The following is a 21,523-nucleotide window of genomic DNA, read 5'->3' on the forward strand; positions in this document are numbered from 1 at the left end:
AACATAAGATCGGGGATGAATAAGTTTAATTGCATAGGGGAATCTGATCTGAATGCTACCTTAGGTGAAATATCAGTAACATTATCTCTAAATCCTAAAATTTTCCTCAACTTTGGCGTTAACTCGAGTTGATAATAATGTTTACTATAGGAAGTGTATTGTACGTGTCCACTTTCTAAACTATATTCAAATTTTCCTAATGAATCATTATCGAACTCTGAATTAGCGCTTTCCTTTAAATCAAGGTTCAAACTTTTAATACTTTCATTAAGTACTGCCAAAAGTTCATGAGGATTTTTGTAGTAGCCCTGAGGTATCTCGCGGAAGTCGTAGGTATATTTGTAATCTACTATGTGGGCTGGAGGTTTCGATAGTAATTCCTTAATTTCTATTCCACATCCCATTGGCTCGCTTACGTTATAAAAAGATAAAGGATAAATAATTTCTACCAGAGCAATTTCCCAATCTCCGCGTAAACTAATGGGTTTGGCCAACGTTGTAGAATACGAGGCTAGAGTATTTTCTGAATTATTCTTATTCTTATCTCTAGTATTACTAGGAAGAGTTATGTAAATCCCAGACGTCATCTTGATTAACCCAACTATTAAACGATGGAGGATATCCTAGCCAACTAACGTACAATTGTTTTACTCCGTTTTTAGTTCTCTGACGTAAAATCTTGTTTAACTTGAACGAACGAGGCGCACTGACCTTTTGAAGCTCTCGAAAATAGAACGTTCCTTTTATATCGGTTTCTGCCAAGTCTTTTATTTTATAAACGGGGGGATGTCTTTTAACTATAGCTACGACTTTAAATATTTCTTCGGTATAATTAGCTTCGAAACCCTTTTGAAATATCATTTTAGTTGTATTTATTCTAACCAAATCCCCTACTTGGAATTGCGGTTTCATTTTCAGTTTCTCGGCATAATATTTAGAGTAGATATTATTGTACACACGTAATACGTTATTTTCCGAAACGTCATTAGGGGCCATTTTAATTGAGCTATGATAAGAGGAATTGTACGCTTCGACCAAGTCCTGTAAGACTTCCAAATATCTATTTGTGGAGTGATGGGTAAAATATCTATACATTTTTGTTTTTAACGTTCTATTAAACCTTTCTACGATAGAGGCTTTTATTTCGTCATTTTCGGTACTAAAAAATTTAACTTTATTCTTTTTGAAATATCCTTGTACTTCTTTATTCCTAAATTCCGTGCCCTTGTCCGATTGAAATTTATATGGAATTCCGTCTTTAAAAACAATTTTTATATTTTTCAAAACCTCTTTCCCCGATTTAGTTTTAAGAGGTAACCCCCACGCTTTTCTACTAAAACAGTCTATAATTGTTAAAATGTATTTGTATCCGTCATTATCTGCCTCTAACGAGCGCATATCGTTAATATCAGCCTGGTATTGTCCCTTATATTACTAATTACTATTTTATTTCGTTGAAACTTTTTATATTTCGGCCTATGCATCGTAAAAGCGTCGATTCCTCTTAACCATTTTTCTACAGTTTCCCTACTTAAGCCGTGAGACTTTACGGACTGGAATAACCTTTCAGCGCCTCCGAAAGAAGCCGGATGCTTCGGGTTAAAATATATTTTTTCTAAAATAGCTTCGCCCATACTTTAGACTTTTGCGCGCGACTCCTTGTTTGTTTATAAGAGTGAAGTCGGACGAGGAGTGATCTCGGTCAAGGCTACGAGTGGGGCGGGGCTTATCTGTCCTGCGCGCACGCCCACTTTGAGGAACCGGATACTCGCGCTTAACGGGAGAACGTCGTTGTCGGGTTCTCGGAGCTAGCGGGGAGGGAAAGCCTTGGATAGCCGGTGAAGAGTTAAATTGGGTTAAATTGGAAATAAACGCGAAATATCCGATAGGTTTTGGGTGGGTTTTAGGATTTAAATACGCTTTGGTAATTTCGCTAATATTGGAACCTTTAATAGGTCGACCGTTTATTACGAGCTCCCCGTTTTCATCCCACCGTATTCTTTCGGGTACAGTTTCCAACTGATCCACTATGCTTTGCGCTTTTTGGTAATATATCAAAGGCAAATCGTCTATCCAGTCCCTACTTAGCGAGTCGAATGCGGGGGCAATTTCGATTTCTTTAGGAGCCGAGGCTTGCTTACGTAGATTTCCGTGTGTCATTAAAGCTTGTTCGTATAAAATCCATTTCGAGGCGTCGTCTAAATCTTTCATATTTAATATTTGGTCCATCTTAACGTCTAATTCAGAGACTGTCAGAGCGAGGGGGTGCGGGAACGGGTCTGGCTTTAAAACGCCGCTAGGGACGAGAATTTTTCTGGCGTGTTTCATTGTTTACTACCAAATATAGAACCAAGAAGGGTTGAAACGACGGGTAGAAGAAACGAGAAAAATCCGCCCCCAGACTGAACTAACAATTTCTTTTTACTTTTCCAAGCTACCCGCTTACTAGCTAGTTTTCGAAGGGTATTTTTATGACGAGATAACCTGGTTTTTTGGGTATTTGATAGTTTTACGTTACCAATTAAAGTGTTATGAATACATTCACTGATAGCGTCTATGAGGGATTTGTCGGCTTTAGCTAAAATGGCTTTTCTTTGAACGGGTTTGCAACGACCGAGATATCGGAGAGCGTCTCTCTCGATACGTACTCTACGAGACATGATTCATAACTGATTGAAGTTACGAAATGTAAGTTCTATTTATTTATTTATTTAGGGAGATAACCGTAGCACGTTTCTCCCGGTAAAATATTAGTCAAGACTCTTTGATCTTCGGGACAAGTTTGAGTTAAATTGAATACTAGGTAACCGTGAGGTCTCGAAGTCGCGTCTTCGTAAGCGTCAACTACAAAACGCCACTTATCAGGGAACATTTGTCTAGCGAGATAAGCCACTTGCTGACGGTCTCGGGGACTTTTCAATAAAATTATGTAATGCGAATTCAGGGATATGGATCTGCTATCTTTTGATTGATGGAATAAGTTCTGTGTAATAAAAATAACGCTTAGAGAACGGTGATGGGTGCCTTTCACGAATAAATCACCAATTTGACCTTTACTCTCGCTCATCTGGTCGTCGATAACTAATAATATAGGATCTTTTCCGTCATAATCAGATAAAACAGGCAATCCTTCTTTAAAAACTACCCTGTGCTTCATTTTATCGTATAGAGCTTGCCATTCTCCGTAATACCAATGTATTTCTTTGAAACCCGGAACAAACATTTCCTCTTCGTGATTAATTATAGATTCAATTAAATAGCTTTTGCCACTCTGACTCGGGCCTGCCGTTACGCAATTAAACGGATGAATAAATTGCATGGTTATCTCCCTTCGAGTACTAGCGTACAAATGAAAATGTAAATTAAAATTCGGTTAAATTTATGGGACTCTTCAGCGGAGGAAAAATATAATCGAATAACCTATTGCCTCCCTTACCCCCGTATAGGTTTGATATTCACATTAGAGTCGCAAGACTATATTTACTTTAGAGTCGTAAGACTGAAACCTATATTCACTTTAGAGTGGTGAGACTAATTTTAAACGAGAATTAGCGATTGGAGGGCTCTACGTCCCCGTCCTCAGGAGCAATTAGATTCGCTTTATAGCCGTAGGGTACCGTAGTGAAGTCGTCCAGTAACCGTACCTTGTCTACGACGGGTCTATAGATTTTAGTACGGTCGACGGAAACGACCGTATGATCAGGTAGACGCAAAATCTGCCTCGGCTGGGGTACGGTTACTGGCTCGTTCGTTTCTCCGTCGACACCTATTAATCTTTTAAGCGTGTCCATATTAACCAAATCTTTAATGCCATGATTTATACGGAACCCTTTGACTTTCATTTCGTAGGAGACTTTACCGGTCGTAGGGTTCAGTACTTTAAAGGCGTAATTTTTTGCGCCACCTGTTGCCAATTCTTGGATGTACGAGCCTTTTCCGTACTTTGCCAACTCATCGGTCATGTCTCCGAGATAGTTGCCTGTATCAATCTCTATTCCATCTCGTTCTTTTAGATAAATGCAACTATCCGTATCATAATAATACGTAAGCTGGCCTAATCTCCTTAAATAAGAGTATAACTTGATCCTAGCCATTGCGGTCGTATAGGCTGCAATTACTACGTTCGTGTTTGGGTAAACAAGATCAATATCTTTCAAAAACGCCCACTAGATCACGCAATGCGTTTGACTTAAGGGAATAACCGATTTAACTTCTATGTCGGGGTCTAAGAATAAATCGAAAAACTTTTTGGGATCGCTAATAATAGCCGATTGGTCTTTGCGAGGGTTTAAACCAAAACGACCCCAAAAAGAGTTAAGACAAAGCTTCGCGATGGTACGAAGACCAGGGTTCTTTTTAATATTGGTAGGATCAAGTTTTACTCCTTCCTTTTCGTAATATTCGTCAACGTATTTCTTAATCTCTTCATCGGTCTCTATTCCCGCGGGTAAGCCGCTGGATTCCTGTTTGAGTTTAAGAAACGCGTTGACGTACTCGGAGAAAAGACCGCCCTCTTTCGATATCGGGTCGTATTTTACTACCTCGTATTCCCAAATTTCGTGAATAGAAATGACCTTGTAACCCATTTCGATTGCCAACTGTACCTCGTCTGCTACCCAAGTACCTGTTATTTGTCGCTCTGAGTCTTCGTGGGGACAATCCTGCTGGTTTCGAGACTCACTACATTTTTGGCAGTTGGCAAACACTAGTTTCGATCCTATTCTTTGGGGTAAAACGGGATGGTAGAGAGCTTGAGGCGGTAACATTGTGGCTTTTATTAATCCGTTTACGGTAGAAATGTCAGGGAAAGGAGCTTTTACATGTATTTTAGGGTGTCCCACGGGTAACTTGCAATACTTGTTACACCACGGATAGAGTGAACAAATATCAATGTATTTAATTTCCTCCCCCTCTTTACACTTGTGATGTAATTTCAAGGCTGACGTACGTCCTCCGAAAAAGGCTTCGCGGGGGCGGATTGGTTCTTTAATTTTTAATTTTTAATTTTCGGTAGAAAGATATGCGTTGATGGCGGGGTTAGTACTCCTCTCAGCTTTGAAGGTACATTCCCATTTTTCATGGACAGTGTATCCCAATTGTTTCAAACGGTTAGTGGTAGCAATGGTTGACGCGTATCGCGAATTATGGGTCTGAGTGTGGTCGCCGTATAACGCTAAGTTTCTATTGATAGGAAAACACTTTACACCCGTGAAAATAACATCCGTGATATTGAAAGACTTCGTTATCGAGAAGTCCGTCCACGTTAATGTTAAGAATTCTAGGTTCAAATCCATTAAAAGCAGACTGAATTTCCTTCCCTCGTAAGTGAGACATCCATTCAATCCATTCGATCGCTACAAAACTCTGGTTGCAGTTCATACGATAGCCGAAAGGGGGCACTACGCCAATCGTATCGGACTGTAAAAAGTGTTTCCTAAAGATAAAACTGCATACTCCCGCAATCGTTATCGCAGTTAAGAACGGGTCTATTTCAAATTTATCCATGAAAATAGAACGATATGATAAACAGCCTTGCAAAAGAATGTTTACGTCCTGGCGACAGTACCGGATTAAATCTCTTTTATAATCAAAATAATTAAAGTTGGGGTCCGAATTTCCGCAAGCTTCGGACCGGGAATCGTTATACCACTGGATAAATTCATCGTAGGCCTTACCGCTTAAACGATTAGGGTCGTACGCCTCCATCGGAGGCATGTCATTATGTAGTACGTAATTGGTTTCGTTCGAACGGGCTGGATCAAATTCATGGACTACGGTATTAAACAGTAAATGTGGGAAATGTCCCTTATTTAAATTATTATCTAAACCAAATGTGGAAACGAATTGAGAAAGGGCAAAGGGCATAAAATTTAAGGAATCTAAGAATTTTAATTTTTTATACTGTACATTCATGAATTTGGTCCCTTCTGTCAAGACTTTAGGGGTCCACTTTAAATCGATCATTTTACGTACTATAAATTGCGCGTCGTAACCTTTAGCGTTATGGGCAATACATATTATCTTATCGGCCACTCTGTTAAGCGTACGAAGATACTCTAGAAAGTCGCCGACGGGGTCTTTAGAGAGAAATATTTTCTCCCGAGGACCACTACCGCATTTAGCGCATGCGTACTGACTATCTTTTTCTTCGAAACAGAATTTACACGCTTTTTGCGAAACGCATAAAATTGGTTCGTGAATCAAAGCATTGGCGTCAGTACGATTTGTTTGTTTACATTCCAAGTCATAAAAAACAAAGACTTCCGTTTTTGGAGTACTTCTCTTGGTCAGTGGTGATTGTTCATTGTCGGAGTCGTGGACCCGTTTATTATTGCTATTTATTCGAGAACGAGTAGTTTTATCGGCAGAATCTTTACGGACGGTCTTTAAGGGTTGCATGTAACATAGATGACCTGCGGGGTTAAACTCACTACACGAAAGACAATAGGTCTCTCCGCAAACGTGTACAGCCTTACGCTTAAACATACTGATAAATTTTCCGCAAAGATTACAAACGTAAATTTTATTACATAAGGGCTCGGGTCCTGATAAATGGTAATCTAAACAATTTTGATTAGGGAAAACTCTTAAACATGTTTGGCAAGTTATTTTATCTACCTCCTTCCTGCAATCTTGTTTTCTACAACAAGCGTGACAGAAAAGAATGCATTTATGCTCACTGAGATGATTAAAACCTACTAAACATTTTTCGCAAAAGTAATTAAACGCGAAAAGGGGTTTAGGGTTAGTAATTACGTTGAAATGTGTGTCAATATTTAGAAGATAAAGACGTTTGCGGAGAGGCCCTTCTAGTTCCCTCTCTTCTTTGACGTCGCCGAAAATAACTAAGGGTACGGGATCGCGTAATCGAAAAACGATAATACTGTATTCGGGCAAGATTTCTTGGAACCGAGTTAAAGCGTCCGGACCCGCGCATTCTTCGCCTGTTAATGCAGAATATGCCAAAAGGGTCCTAGCTTCGCGGGTCTGTAATAGCATTTCAATATTTTTTCCTCTACACTGTCTTATAGTAGTATATTTTCTTTTAAGTTCTCCATCATTTTTATTATCCATGTATTCTCTATGAGCTATGGCTACTACAAGAGCGCGTGCTAAACAAATTTTATCCTGGTTATTTATCGTTATCGTGCAATGTTTATAAAAAGAAAACTCTTTTTCAAGGGAAATCCCTAAGCTAACTGATCTAGTTCCTCCTTGCGGTAATCTGACTCGATTAAACGTAACCGTAACTATTCCTTCAAAAAAACTACCATCGTTCTCGGATCTATAGCTTTTTTCATCGATATACGTCATCAACCATTGCAAGTCTAATTGGTCCCGACGCCGGAAACTGACGTTAGTTTGAAAACCGGGGTTAGTGACGTTCACGAATGAAACCGAAACCATATCTGAAGGCAAACAGTCCTCCAATAGGGTTTCCATCAATATATAAATACCATTTTCTATATTATTTTCTAACCGGACATTTAAAGTCCGTCCCATTAGTCCAAAATTTGGGAAATTTTGGATATTATTATTCAATATTTTAACAGAACCTGGTAAATTAGGAAAGGACGGAGGCGTTATTGGAACGTCAACCAACCCACCTCCAACTTGAGGAGGAGGAGACGAAGTGGGGGCAGCCAAATTTGCGTTCTCGGGGTTCGCGTTTTTTTCAGCAGTCTGAGACGATGGAGGTGAATACTGCGGAGCTCGTGAGGGGCCTGCGACCGCTATAGGGTCATTATTACGCTGAGGAGAAATATTATGAGGTGGCCTACTACTACTACTACTACTACTACTAGCCGTACGAGCAGCTAACAACGCTTTAGCTTCCTCGAACATTTCAGCGGCCCTTGCGGCTGCGGCTGCAAGTTCCTCAGCGTCCCGTCGGGCAACTTGTACGTTCTCAGCTAAGCGCTGAATGCTGTCCGTACTGAGGGACGACATGATAAAATTATCTTCCAAAGATAAAGAGTGGCATGTGTCATCTGATTCTAGAAAGGGTGAGGGAGCATCCATAGGCGTATACGAGGGCGAAAAACGTACTTCGTCAGGTGGAATAGAACTAGGTCTTAAAAGGGGTGAAGGTAAATTAACGATAGAGGGCGAACAGATTTGATGAGTTAGTTGATATTCTCTAAGATAATCTCGTACCATTGTCATTTCTTTTAAACGTTCCAATTGCGAATCAGTTACTGTAGTTAAGGAAAGGGTAGGGTCTTGGGTATCAGTTAAATCTATTATTTCCATTTCTGGAGAATCGGGTAAAGTTACTATGGGTACTTCCGGGAGCTCGTTATCAGTTATATCAATCAATTCAGGGGAGTCGATTATAATCATTTCCGGGGTATCAACTAAATTAATTTCTGGGTATTGTACACCTTTCATTTTAATGCCAATTTACGTAAACCTTATTCAAAAAATTACGATAAAAAAAAATCAAAATAAACTTACGTAGAGAGAGAGAGAGCGCGCTTCAAAAATCCTGGTACTAGACGCACAAAGAACAACAATAGAGTGACGTTCCCCCGGTTCAGGCACCCCCCTTATATAGGGCCTAGGGGAAGATAGTAAGCTTATCTCTTATTCCCAAAGAACTTGTTCAGTTCTCGAGAATATATTAGGGTTATGCTAAAATTTATACTTATTTACGCAAAATATTCCATTTAACTTCATTTCCGATATGGACACTGAAGTACAAACATCTGCCATAATCACCGTCCTGAAACAACCTTCTAAAATTATAGCCGTAGTGATTATTTTAATTACAATTTTCTTATTTGAGTTCATTTTGTGGTATTTTGAAAACGTTTCTACCGTAAAATTGTAACTTTTTTCACTGTAGTTCACAAAATGGTATTAAAAGTATACTAATTTTATGTTAATTTCTATTAATTGTATTGTTTTCTAGGATATGATTGCATCACAAGCTCTCGAGAGGAAACTACAATGGGTTTTTTTTCTTCTTCCAAGTGGATTAATATGTGACGTCAATGGGAATAATTAGAGGCAGTTTCGAGCACGGGACGGTTTAATTTCGAGTGTCTAGAACTGTTATCTCAGAGAAAGAGAGAGAGAGAGCCGATAGAATTTGAGGGTTATTTGAAGTTTAGATCACGTGATGAATTAATCTCAACAAGATAGGAACTGATTAATCTCCCATGCGTCATTTCTCTCTGAGACGCTGAACTGAAAAGAAGTGCATCGGCTTTGCTCTCGTCATCTACCGTAAACATGGAAAAACGATCTATTGGTAAGCATTATTTTATTAATACTATTACTATTTCAATAGACAAAGGCTTAACATTTTCATTTTCTATAGCCGAGACGCATACCGTATCCAAACGCAGGGGCAAAGAAAGACGTATCAACATAAAAATCACGTTAGGAGGATCAGTCTACATTTCTTTTGGTTTCGACGGGTCAAAATTACAAGTTCTCTTCTTCAAAAAATCGAACGAAAATATTCTGTTCCTGACCTCCGAAGCTTTCACCAATCTACTCTCTCTTTGGGGAGATCTTTTCGCCGCTACGCAAACCGGAGCATCGTCTCTAACCCACAACATCATCGACTATCACGACAACAACGTATCCGTCGTCGCCACGAGCAACAACATCAAATTGACCTCTGCCTACGGTCATGTTCTGGATCTGGGAGCTCGCGAAATCGGTGAGTTCCAAAAAAAAATTGATTTTATTCGGTTTCAAATAAATCTTTTAAACGAACATAAAAATGTTATCGAATGCATGTACTTAGCTATTGTTAAAAACCTTAAAAAAATTCACGAATTATTATATGGAAAACCTTTCGAGGGTTTATTTTTGTACCCAGATCAATTTAATTCGTACCATCAAGTAAAATCTTATTTTGGCTGTTTTAAATCACCCTCGGAAGTACTACAAGATTTTACTAATTTACTCGTAGATAATCAATTAACCTGTAAACTTAGCTACTTTAATTTGTTTTCATTGTGTAATGCACAAGATAACCATCTAATGGAATATCTGATAGTACCTACTAACATGTAAACAAAGTTCTAAAATAAAATAAAAAATTAATTAAATTGAAAATAACTTGTTATTATTGCCTAGAGATTACAAATTAAGGAGTTCTGAAGCGATAAGCAAACGGGTAAAAATCTAATCTCCAGATATCTGCACGAGGAAAACTAATTCTGGAGAATGGGGATGGGGGAAAGCAACTGGTGATTAGAAGGGATGAAAGCAATGGGGGAAAGGAGCTAGTGAACGAGAGATAAAGTATCCAGTGAATGGGGTTTGGGGGACAGCAACCGGTGAACGGGGGAATCTGGTGATTAGAAATTCTGGTGATTGGAAATTCTGGTGATTAGAAATTCTGGTGATTAGAAATTCTGGTGATTGAGATGGGGAAGAGGCGCGGGTGGGGGAGGAACGGGAGAGGCGCGGGTGAACGGCGGGAGCCAAGCTACAGCTTTGTGTCTATCCGGTGATTGAGAATGAAATTCTCAATCACCGGATAGACACCCTTCTCTCTCTTATTATTTATAATATGATAATAATGGTAATAATATAATATTTAAAAAATTCTTTGTAGGACTAAGCCTAACACTTTCCAAATTTTACTAAAAGACAATCAAATATAATTCATGTTGGAGTAAATTATTACAAACCTTCTAACTATAAAGAAATAGCTTCTTACACTCTCAGAAAAAGGTGTCCAAAATCGGACAAAATAGAATCCAAATCGCTGACACTGAGAACGCACATATTTTGGTCCAATTTTGGATAATAAAGATTTGAAAATATTTGTTTCCATTTTCGTTTCAAAAATGCTCCGAAAACGGACATTTGTTAGTACGAATTTGGATATATTCGTGTCATTTTGGTCAGAAAAGAGTCCCTTTTTGAACCGTTACCTATGCGGATGAAATTGAATTCAAATTCGGATGGATTCAAGGCCCAATTCGGGGAGATTGGAGGCCAAATTCGGTTAGTTTCGTGGCCCACTTCGGTCAAAATCCTAGCCCAATTCGGACGGAATCCTTAGCCAATTCAGGCGCTTTTCCGGTTTTCAACTGATTTCAACAATTTCTTTGAAAAAGGTTCGAAATGGTGTAATATTTTCTTCCCTGCAGATGGTCTAATATTTTGCAGAAGATTAAATTCCTTTATTAGCTGAAAAATTAACAAATTATTCCTGGGCTGCAAATAGTTTCCAGGTTTCGGTTAAAAAACAACTTTACCATGTTTTTTTAAATTAATACGGGAAAAATCTCAAACACTTCCTTAACGGGTTTTGTAAAAGCCAAACTTGGACGATACGTTGCTGTCCTTAACATCTTTTCCTTAACTAGGCGTTCATCGTAAGTGACTTTCTCTAATTCCTTATTTAGTATTTTTAAATGAGCTTTCAAGCTCTCTTCGTCCTCAGTCGTTGCAGTCATAAGCTAACAAAATAATGGTACTTCAAATTAGGTTTCGAAACTCAATTTCAAAATTATATTTGAACTACAACAGGGTTCATACAACACTTGGAAAATCAATTTCCCTGATATTTCCAGGTCCCCCCCCCCCTCCCCCAGTAGTTTCCCTATTTCCAGTTGCTGGTGCACCTTATGTTTTAGTTTAATAGAAATGAAAAATATTATTTATGCTTAGAATATGTAAAAACTACACGAAGCGGTGTTAGCGTAGTATTAACGGACCACTGTAGCATAAGGGAGTAGAAGGCCAACGCCAATGCTTGGGGTTGACGCACTTACAGATGGCCACGTGGCGGATACATATGGGGGCCACCACCCCTTGACGCGGACTTTTGCATGTGGCTTGATGATTTAATACACCCATATAGCTCTAGATTTATTTCGCACCCCCGTTGAGATTTTTCTGTATCCACCACTGAGACGACCCCATTTCTCGGCTTTATTTTGAAAAAATTTAATTCACTGATATTTCCAGGTCCGTATGAACCCTGTACAAAATTTTATTAAAAATCAATTATTGCCATGGATTACCTTTTCCTCTTGGTGGAATTTGTACTTTCGCTTTGGTCAGCTTGTTTTTCATTTTGTTCTGGGTGTTGTCTCTTGCTATTCTTAGCTTTTTCTTTCATTTCAAATTTATCATCATCGTTTGAGCGAACTTTCTTCTTTTGCGATTTCTGATGTCCGAATCTGGTTGTCAAAGCTACAATCCAAGACTCCTAAGATAAAAATAGATCCCATTATATCCTATTTCATTAATATGACATTAATATTTCTTACATGTCCAACGTTTCCCGGAATTTTTAAGTTCTTCAAGGAATGGAATTTTGTTAAAAGCGCCTCACCAATTCTATTATATTCAGAGGGACTTAGTTTCCTAAAAAGGTATTTAGAAGATTAAATTGATAAATATATCAACCTATTTAATTCAAGTGTTACTTGTTAAATCCTCAGATAATATTCGAATGATTTTCGCAACGATCAATTTGTTTATATCCTTATGAAATCTTGGGACTAAATACTTTGTGGTTCAGTTGTGCAGTTATTTTCCAAACTAAAATAATTTATATTACTTTAATTTCCAACCAACACAAAAAATATGAATTGTACCATTTTTGGACTCCTGTCTCTCTAATATGCTTACACAGCTTAGGCTGGTCCAAAACTGTAACGATGAAGTTCAACTTTGACTTATTGGGGGGTAAACCATCTCCAAAATCGTGATCAACCCAGCCATCAGAAAAAGTTGTATCAAACACTTGAACTTTTTCTGTATTATATATATTAATATGTTTTTGAAGTGTGGTCACAAACTCCTCTGATGTAATATTTTCCGGACAAGTAAATATTTTTTTTTGATCTTCCACAAGTTACGTGATAATTCATTTTTGAAAATATGAAACTGAAATAATTAATAGGTTAAGATCAAATTATTTGTTAAAGGCATTATAATGGAATATACAGCACGCATATTAGAAATATTTTAATTAGTGCATATTACAGATTTTATGGTTAAAAATCACGTCATTTGTATATCAAGTGTATATGTTTGCATAGGAGAGCTATCAAATTGATCACCTGGCCTTAAAAATGCCATTCATTCAGTTCATCAATTTCATAGCAATTTTAATGACTTTTATAGCTAAAACAACGTGTAATTCGTCCACAAATTAGCCACTGATTTTTATCTCACAAATATAATATACTTTCATCAAAAAAGGAACTCTCTTTTGTAGGTAACATAATCTTGTCTAAGGATCGAAACAAACTGAGTAATAATTGGATCCTTTTCAGAGTTGAAATAATTGTGTAATGATTCTCTTAAAACAATTGGGGCTTTGAGTTATTGAGTTTTATAGACTTTGAATAATCGTCAACTTCAAATGCCTGGTCGCCAGTTCTTTCCCCACATTGAAGCATCTAATGTCTTTTATAAATATTGATGTTTTGCTTGGAAACGCATACACCAAAGATGTATAAGTGGACCATAAAATGAAATTAACCGGGCGTAATGAGTTAAGTTATAAAACTATGGCGTAAAGTGCGAATCCGGTATATCTTTAAATAGGTTATTTAAGTTAATAATAATGTTATACAAGTAGGGCAGTCAAAATTTATCAATGATCGGAGCAGTAATAATTTCTTTAACATCTACCAAAGTTAAAATCAATTGCCAGTGTTTATCATTCGGTACTTATAACTCCTTAAGTTTGAATTCTTGGAGACCTGGTTTTCAACAATAATATAAATATAAAAAATAAAATTGAACTAGCGCTAGGTAAATATAAACTACTTGGGGGGGAGGGAATTTGGCGGAGACTGGAAGTTCAGAGTTCAGTTCACCATGGACTCTAGATCAGGACTGCCACCCTATAATACAAACAATCAAGCCACTTTTGTGAGATAATGTAAGGTCAAAAAACAATTAACCACCCACAACACTATTTTGATAATGAGAGAGGCGTCTCCTCTATTCCTCCGGGGTCACCCGTGACCCCTTTGGCATATGAGGGAAACACAAAACTCGCTTAAACTGTCTCCAGACTTCCCATGGAGTACCAACAATACATTGAAGAGTGAACCTTTTTTAACTAAAATGGGGTGGCCCTTAAAAGGGCCGTTTTGTTTTATTTTTTCCAAAACCTTAAAGTTATCTTTTATTATTATAATGATAACTTACCCAAAAAATATTTGGCATAACTTACGAAAATTTCGTCAGTCTGTATATTAACAATCCAGCAACTCGAGCCAGGGTGATCCTGCTACGGAAAACATCCGCTCTACGTCCCCCGTGTACGCTGGTATCAAGAGCACCCTCGCAGCTACTGCACTAATCAAATGTCCCGGAAAAAGTAATTCCGCGGGATCTATTTTTTCTGTTTTGACCTACGGTGGCTGCGTCCCGTCGGCCTTAACTACAGCTGCGAGATACGCCTTTAGCGTCTTCCTCGCTTGCTATTTCGTCACGCAGTGAAAGTTCGGTAAACCTAAGTAGCAATAATAATATAATTGTTATGTAAAAAGCGGAAAGTTACCAGTGCCACAAGCTGGGATCGAACCCGGCTCCTCTTGCTGCGAGGTGAATGTGCTAACCACTCCGCCACCCTACCTTTTGGAGGGGGTCCCATTATCTAGGGGCTTACTCCCTAAATAGTCGAAGTTATTGGAAATTCCGTAGGTTCCGAAATAAGCAAACTCATTGCGAAATATGTCGTCTTTCACTAAATTAGTGAGTTTTGAAGGTACCGCGTCCTCCGTCGGTGTGAACGCAACGAACTTCTTTACAGGCGCAGGATGTCTCGAAGTGACCTTTCTTTTCGACGTTAAATGCGTTGATTCCCAGGAGAAGCGCGGAACTGCTAAAACTCGGGAATTGGTGTCGCTTGACCTGTTACCCCGAATAATTGGAGGAGTGTTAGTATAGAGATATAAAGACAATAAAAATAAATAAATATTAAATTTGAAACATTACATCATAGATGTCCAAAGATTAAGAAGAACGAAATATCGAACTAAAACTTGGTAAGCAGTTTTATAGCCCTTCAAATGAATGGTTTACAAGAAACGGTGATAAACTGAAATTAGATGAAACTATTTATACTTAGATTATTAAATTCAGCAAAATATGTTTTAGAAAAACCCATTGGATTTTGGAATTAGCGTTTAGTCGGCAAAGTTTTTTTAAATTATATTTCTCGTATGTGCTTAAAAATATTTATTTATATTTAAAAAAGGCGCGGTTTTTAAGTCGGGGAGGTGTTGGCTCTTAATTGAATCGTTGAAATAAAAATAATTATTTAATAAAAATAATATTTATAGTTCGGTAAGTATTCCTTTGTAATTTTTTTTAAAGAATTTAAATGAAGATTCATAAAATTTTGCCAAATTTCCATGAAAGGTACAGGTTTTGTAGATGGGTAAGCGTTGGCATATAATTATGAATTAATTGGTAGAAATTGTTTAAAAAATTTTGGTATAATAATATTATTTTAATTCGAAATATTTGTAGTAGACCATGTTTTTTATAAGTGTTTTAATTTAAATAGATCATAGAATAAAACACGTCGGGAAAGTCTAGTTTTGGGAATTGGCTCGGTTTTCTCTTGGTCGGGTCAGTGTTGGTTAACGACTGCAAAACCAACTACGACAGATAACCTACCGCACGACTCTTAGCCACAAGGTTGGTGCTACTAGAGTAGGAAAAAAAATAAACCAATTATTAATTATAACGTAAAAATAAATGTTATTAGTAAAAACGCGTAGATTTTTTCGTATTTTTAAATATATAACGCTTAGATTCATTTTTCGGTATAAAAATAATTATTGATATTTAAAGTAAAAGTAAAAAGGTTGATTTGTCGGGTTTTTTTAATAAATGGTTATCTTTGCTTTCGGTTTGATTATTTTATATTTCGTTCTGTGAGAGTCCAGCGATATCAAGAGAAAAAGCAGAACAAAGTCTTTTACGTTTCGCCATTTTTAGTTTAACATCGTATATATACGAAGTGACACTATTATTATGGACGGATTGTCGTTAAGTGTTGTTGTTGTTGTTGTTGTTGGCGTTGTGGAGAAGACACCAAGGCACGTGGGCTACGAAAAATGATTTGCAGTTTGGCGTAACCGGGATTCGAAGTCACAAACGGCCAGTCAAAAACTCCAATTAATGACGCCTTTACGCTCTCGGCCACTGGAAGCTTACCATAATAATCTAATCTATTCTCGTCAGTTTTAGCGACGCGGGGGGAGTTGGCTAGTTAAGTTGTCGAAATTCTTGTCACTTTTTCCGCCTTATTTTACGTATATTTTCGGAGTTTAAGGTCAAGTGAACCTCAAACTTCGCGTCGGGTGGTGGGTGGTGGACACACTCGCTTAAGATGCCTCGCTCGAAAGTGAGTACTCGAATAAACGAGCTCGAAAATTTTAAATGTTCGGGTGGTGAGCAGTGGTAGCTGGGCACACTCGTTTAAGATGCCTCGCTCGAAAGTGAGTACTCGAATAAACGAGCTCGAAAATTTTAAATGTTCGGGTGGTGAGCAGTGGTAGGTGGGCACACTCGTTTAAGATGCCTCGCTCGAAAGTGAGTACTCGATTAAACGAGCTCGAAAATTTTAAATGTTCGGGTGGTGAGCAGTGGTAGGTGGGCACACTCGCTTAAGATGCCTCGCTCGAAAGTGAGTACTCGAATAAACGAGCTCGAAAATTTTAATTGTTAGGGTGGTGAGCAGTGGTAGGTGGGCACACTCGCTTAAGATGCCTCGCTCGAAAGTGAGTACTCCAATAAACGAGCTCGAAAATTTTAAATTGTTCGGGTGGTGAGCAGTGGTAGGTGGGCACACTCGCTTAAGTTGCCTCGCTCGAAAGTGAATACTCGAATAAACGAGCTCGAAAATTTTAAATGTTCGGGTGGTGAGCAGTGGTATGTGGGCACACTCGCTTAAGATGCCTCGCTCGAAAGTGAGTACTCGAATAAACGAGCTCGAAAATTTTAAATGCCCTCTTCCCCATATGTACCTATAAATGCGCTAAAATCCCCACACTGAGATACTTCTTTTCTTATTTAAATAAATAAATAAATAAATACACAATAAAGTTCTTTCAGTTTGTAGCTCACGACGTCGCCAATGTTATATGCGTATTGAACGAAAACGATAAACTTAACAAATGAAAATCTATATTTTATTCATCGTAAACATTAAGATCAGGTTTAATTATTTAAAAAATTGAACATTTGCAACATCAGGTTTGTTTTCGCCTTAGTGTCCTGGCTATGACAACCCCCGTTGTTATGATCTTGACGTTTGCGACCTTCTCCATAATTTAGGTTTGTCCTTGCACGCCCCCCATTGTACTGGGTTTGATGATGGTGACGCCTCTTAGCTTTTTTGTCCATAGGCCCATTTCGTGCTGATATTTTCTCTTTCGTGCCATTTGGATCATCCTTTTGCTTGATAGGACTGATTTCTCCTGCTATTTTAACAAAATTATAAGTTTTATACTTGCATTATAACCAAACACAGAACGTAGGCATATTTCAGGTTATAAATCATAATAGGGACTTATGTGGGGAGAAAAATATGACCACAATGGCGGCCACCTTGGATTAATTATATGACTATAAGTCATATAATTAATCCAAGCGGCCACGGCCAAAGCTAAGTAGTGGCAAGTCTCTCTTGACGTTTTTAGTCTATTACACCTCTATCTTTAAATACGGTTTTTTACATTAAGAAAGCATTTACCATTGGCATCGGTTAACATATTTTCGCTTGATGTTTCGCTCATCGTAAAGGTTGTTTCACTTTGAGTCTTCGACTGCACAATGGCAAAAATTGGTTATTCCAGAGAGAATTTATTCTTTATCGTTTGAATATGACACCTGACGGCATAGCTTAGGACTAGGCAGGGAATTATCGTAAATAACATTTTACCCAGAGTCACTTGAAATTTTTTTAAATACCGTCTTCTATCGTTATGTTTGTTATCAACACGTTTCAGTCGTCACATTTAAAATTAGCGGGATATTATAAAAATCATAAATTTATATATTTAAAATAGGTATTGTATTTATTTATATTATTAACTAAATTTCACGCAAAACAGGAAAACTGCCGTTCATTGGCAACACTGCTTTCCGGCGAGAAAAAGCGCGAGTGACGTCAGAGGCACGTGTTACCTGGTTTTTAATAAGCCTAAAAACAGGAAAACGGCCGATCATTGGCAACACTACTTTCCGGCGCATCGCAATATAGCTTTGGTCATGGCTTTCTTGGGGGGAGGGGGGGTTCCTGTAAGAAAAAGCGGTAATGACGTCACAAGCACGTGTTACCAGGTTTTTAATTAGCCTAAAAGTGTATATATATATTTTTTGTTATTTCAGGTTTATTAAAAATAAGATTTTCAAAGATCCTACTTACATATATAACATATAGCAACACTTAACAACTTTTGTTTTAATGTCCCATTAAACCAGAAGTTCATTTACTTCTGGTTAAACTAAACCAAAAAATTAACGAAATATAATATTATATTGTGATATTATTACAGTGTTTTTAAATTGAAATTTGTCTATCGTAATATGATAATATTGAAAAACGTACTTTTATATTTAAGGAATATGTATATTTATATATGTCAAAAAATGTATATTTGTTATGTCGGTCCAAGTTACATCACCAACGGTGTGAGTACCATCATCGACGGTCCAAGTACCATCATCGACGGTCAAAGTGCCACCTACGACGGCCCAAGTACGATCATCGAGGGTTTAAGTACCATCATCGACATTTCAAGTACCGTCATCGACATTCCAAAAACGATCATCGACGGTTCAAGTACCATCACCAAAGGTGCAAGTACATCACCGACGGTGTGAATACCATAATCGACATTCCCAAGTACCATTATCGACGTTCCAAGTGCCATTATCAACGGTCCAAGTTAAATCGTCGACGGCGTGAATGCCATCAACGATGGTTCAAGTACGATCATCGACGGTTTAAGTACAATCATCGATGTTTCAAGTACCATCATCGATGTTTCAAGTACCATCATCGACATTCCAAGTACCGTCATCGACGGTCCAAGTACCATCTACGACATTCCAAGTATGATCATCGACGGTTCAAGTACCATCACCGACGGCGCAAGTACATCACCGACAGTGTGAGTACCATCATCGACATTCCAAGTACGATCATCGACGGTCCAAGTGCCATCTACGACGCTCCAAGTACGATCATCGACGTTTCAAGTACCGTCATCGACATTCCAAAAACGATCACCGACGGTTCAAGCACACCACCGACTGTGTGAATACCATCATTGACGGTTCAAGTACCATCACCGACGGTACAAGTACATCACCGACAGTGTGAGAACCATCATCGACATTAAAAGTTCCATCATCGACGGTCCAAGGACCATCATCGACATTTCAAGTACGATCACTGACGGTGCAAGTACATCACCGACAGTGTGAGTACCATCTACGACATTCCAAGTACGATCATCAACGGTTCAAGTACCATCATCGACATTCCAAATACGATTATCGACGGTGTGAGTACGATCATCGATGGTTCAAGTACCATCATCGACGGTTCAAGTACTATCATCGACCGTTCAAGTACCATCATCGACGGTGCAAGTACATCACCGACGGTGTGAGCACCATCTACGACATTCCAAGTACGATCATCAACGGTTCAAGTACCATCATCGACGGTCCAAGTAACATCATCGAAGCTCCATGTACTATCACCGACGGTGCAATCACATCCACGACGGTTCAAGTACCATCATCGACGATGCAAGTACATCCCCGACGGTTCAAGTACCATCATCGACGTTGCAAGTACATCACCGACGGTGTAAGTACCATCATCGAAGGTTCAAGTACCATCATCGAAGGTTCAAGTACCATCATCGACGGTTCAAGTACCATCATCGGCGGTCCAAGTACCATCATTGACAGTTCAACTACCATCACCAACGGTGCAAGTACATAACCGACAGTGTGAGTACCATCATCAACGGTCCACGTACCATCATCGACTGTCTAATCACCATCATTGACGGTCCAAGTGCCATCTACGACGGTCCAAGTACGATCATCGAGGGTTTAAGTAACATCATCGACGTTTCAAGTACCGTCATCGACATTCCAAAAACGATCACCGACGGTTCAAGCACCCTTAATGGATGGTGCAAGTACCATCATCGGCGGTCCAAGTACCATCATTGACAGTTCAACTACCATCACCAACGGTGCAAGTACATAACCGACGGTGTGAGTACCATCATCAACGGTCCAATCACCATCATCGACGGTCCAAGTACCATTATCGACGGACAAAGTGCCATCTACGACGGCCCAAGTACCATCATCGACTTTCTAATCACCATCATCGACGGTCCAAGTGCCATTATCGACAATCAAAGTGCCATCTACGACGGCCCAAGTACGATCATCGACGGTTTAATGACCATAATCGAATTTTCAAGAACCATCATCCACATTTCATAAACGATCATCGACGGTTAGAGTACGATCATCGACGTTTCAAGTGCCGTCATCGACATTCCAAAAACGATCACCGACGGTTCAAGCACCCTTAATGGATGGTGCAAGTACACCACCGACTGTGTGAATACCATCATTGACGGTTCAAGTGCCATCACCGACGGTACAAGTACATCACCGACAGTGTGAGAACCATCATCGACATTAAAAGTTCCATCATCGACGGTCCAAGGACCATCATCGACATTTCAAGTACGATCACTGACGGTGCAAGTACATCACCGACAGTGTGAGTACCATCTACGACATTCCAAGTACGATCATCAACGGTTCAAGTACCATCATCGACATTCCAAATACGATTATCGACGGTGTGAGTACCATCATCGACGGTGTGAGTACGATCATCAATGGTTCAAGTACTATCATCGACCGTTCAAGTACCATCATCGACGGTGCAAGTACATCACCGACGGTGTGAGCACCATCTACGACATTCCAAGTACGATCATCAACGGTTCAAGTACCATCATCGACATTCCAAATACGATTATCGACGGTTCAAGTACCATCATCGACGGTCCAAGTAACATCATCGACGCTCCATGTACTATCACCGACGGTGCAATCACATCCACGACGGTTCAAGTACCATCATCGACGATGCAAGTACCATCATCGACGTTACAAGTACATCATCGAAGGTTCAAGTACCATCATCGACGGTTCAAGTACCATCATCGACGGTTCAAGTACCATCATCGACGGTTCAAGTACCATCATCGGCGGTCCAAGTACCATCATTGACAGTTCAACTACCATCACCAACGGTGCAAGTACATAACAGACAGTGTGAGTACCATCATCAACGGTCCACGTACCATCATCGACTGTCTAATCACCATCATTGACGGTCCAAGTGCCATCTACGACGGTCCAAGTACGATCATCGAGACTTTAAGTAACATCATCGACGTTTCAAGTACCGTCATCGACATTCCAAAAACGATCACCGACGGTTCAAGCACCC

General features: G+C 38.9%; 1 protein-coding gene across 1 annotated transcript; it reads left to right on the forward strand.

The window, feature by feature from the left end:
• Nucleotides 1-9,093: 9,093 nt before the first annotated feature.
• Nucleotides 9,094-10,585, forward strand: LOC149937581 (uncharacterized). Its single transcript, XM_090153849.1, has 3 exons — nt 9,094-9,256; nt 9,326-10,014; nt 10,580-10,585. The coding sequence occupies exons 1-3, from the start codon at nt 9,238-9,240 to the stop codon at nt 10,583-10,585; spliced, it is 714 nt and encodes a 237-aa protein (XP_090009975.1). The 5' UTR covers nt 9,094-9,237.
• Nucleotides 10,586-21,523: the final 10,938 nt, after the last annotated feature.

This window comes from Leiobunum rupestre, chromosome 7 (assembly GCF_980474605.1).
Source record: "Leiobunum rupestre chromosome 7, qqLeiRupe1.1.hap1, whole genome shotgun sequence".
Classification (NCBI taxonomy): domain Eukaryota; kingdom Metazoa; phylum Arthropoda; class Arachnida; order Opiliones; family Sclerosomatidae; genus Leiobunum; species Leiobunum rupestre.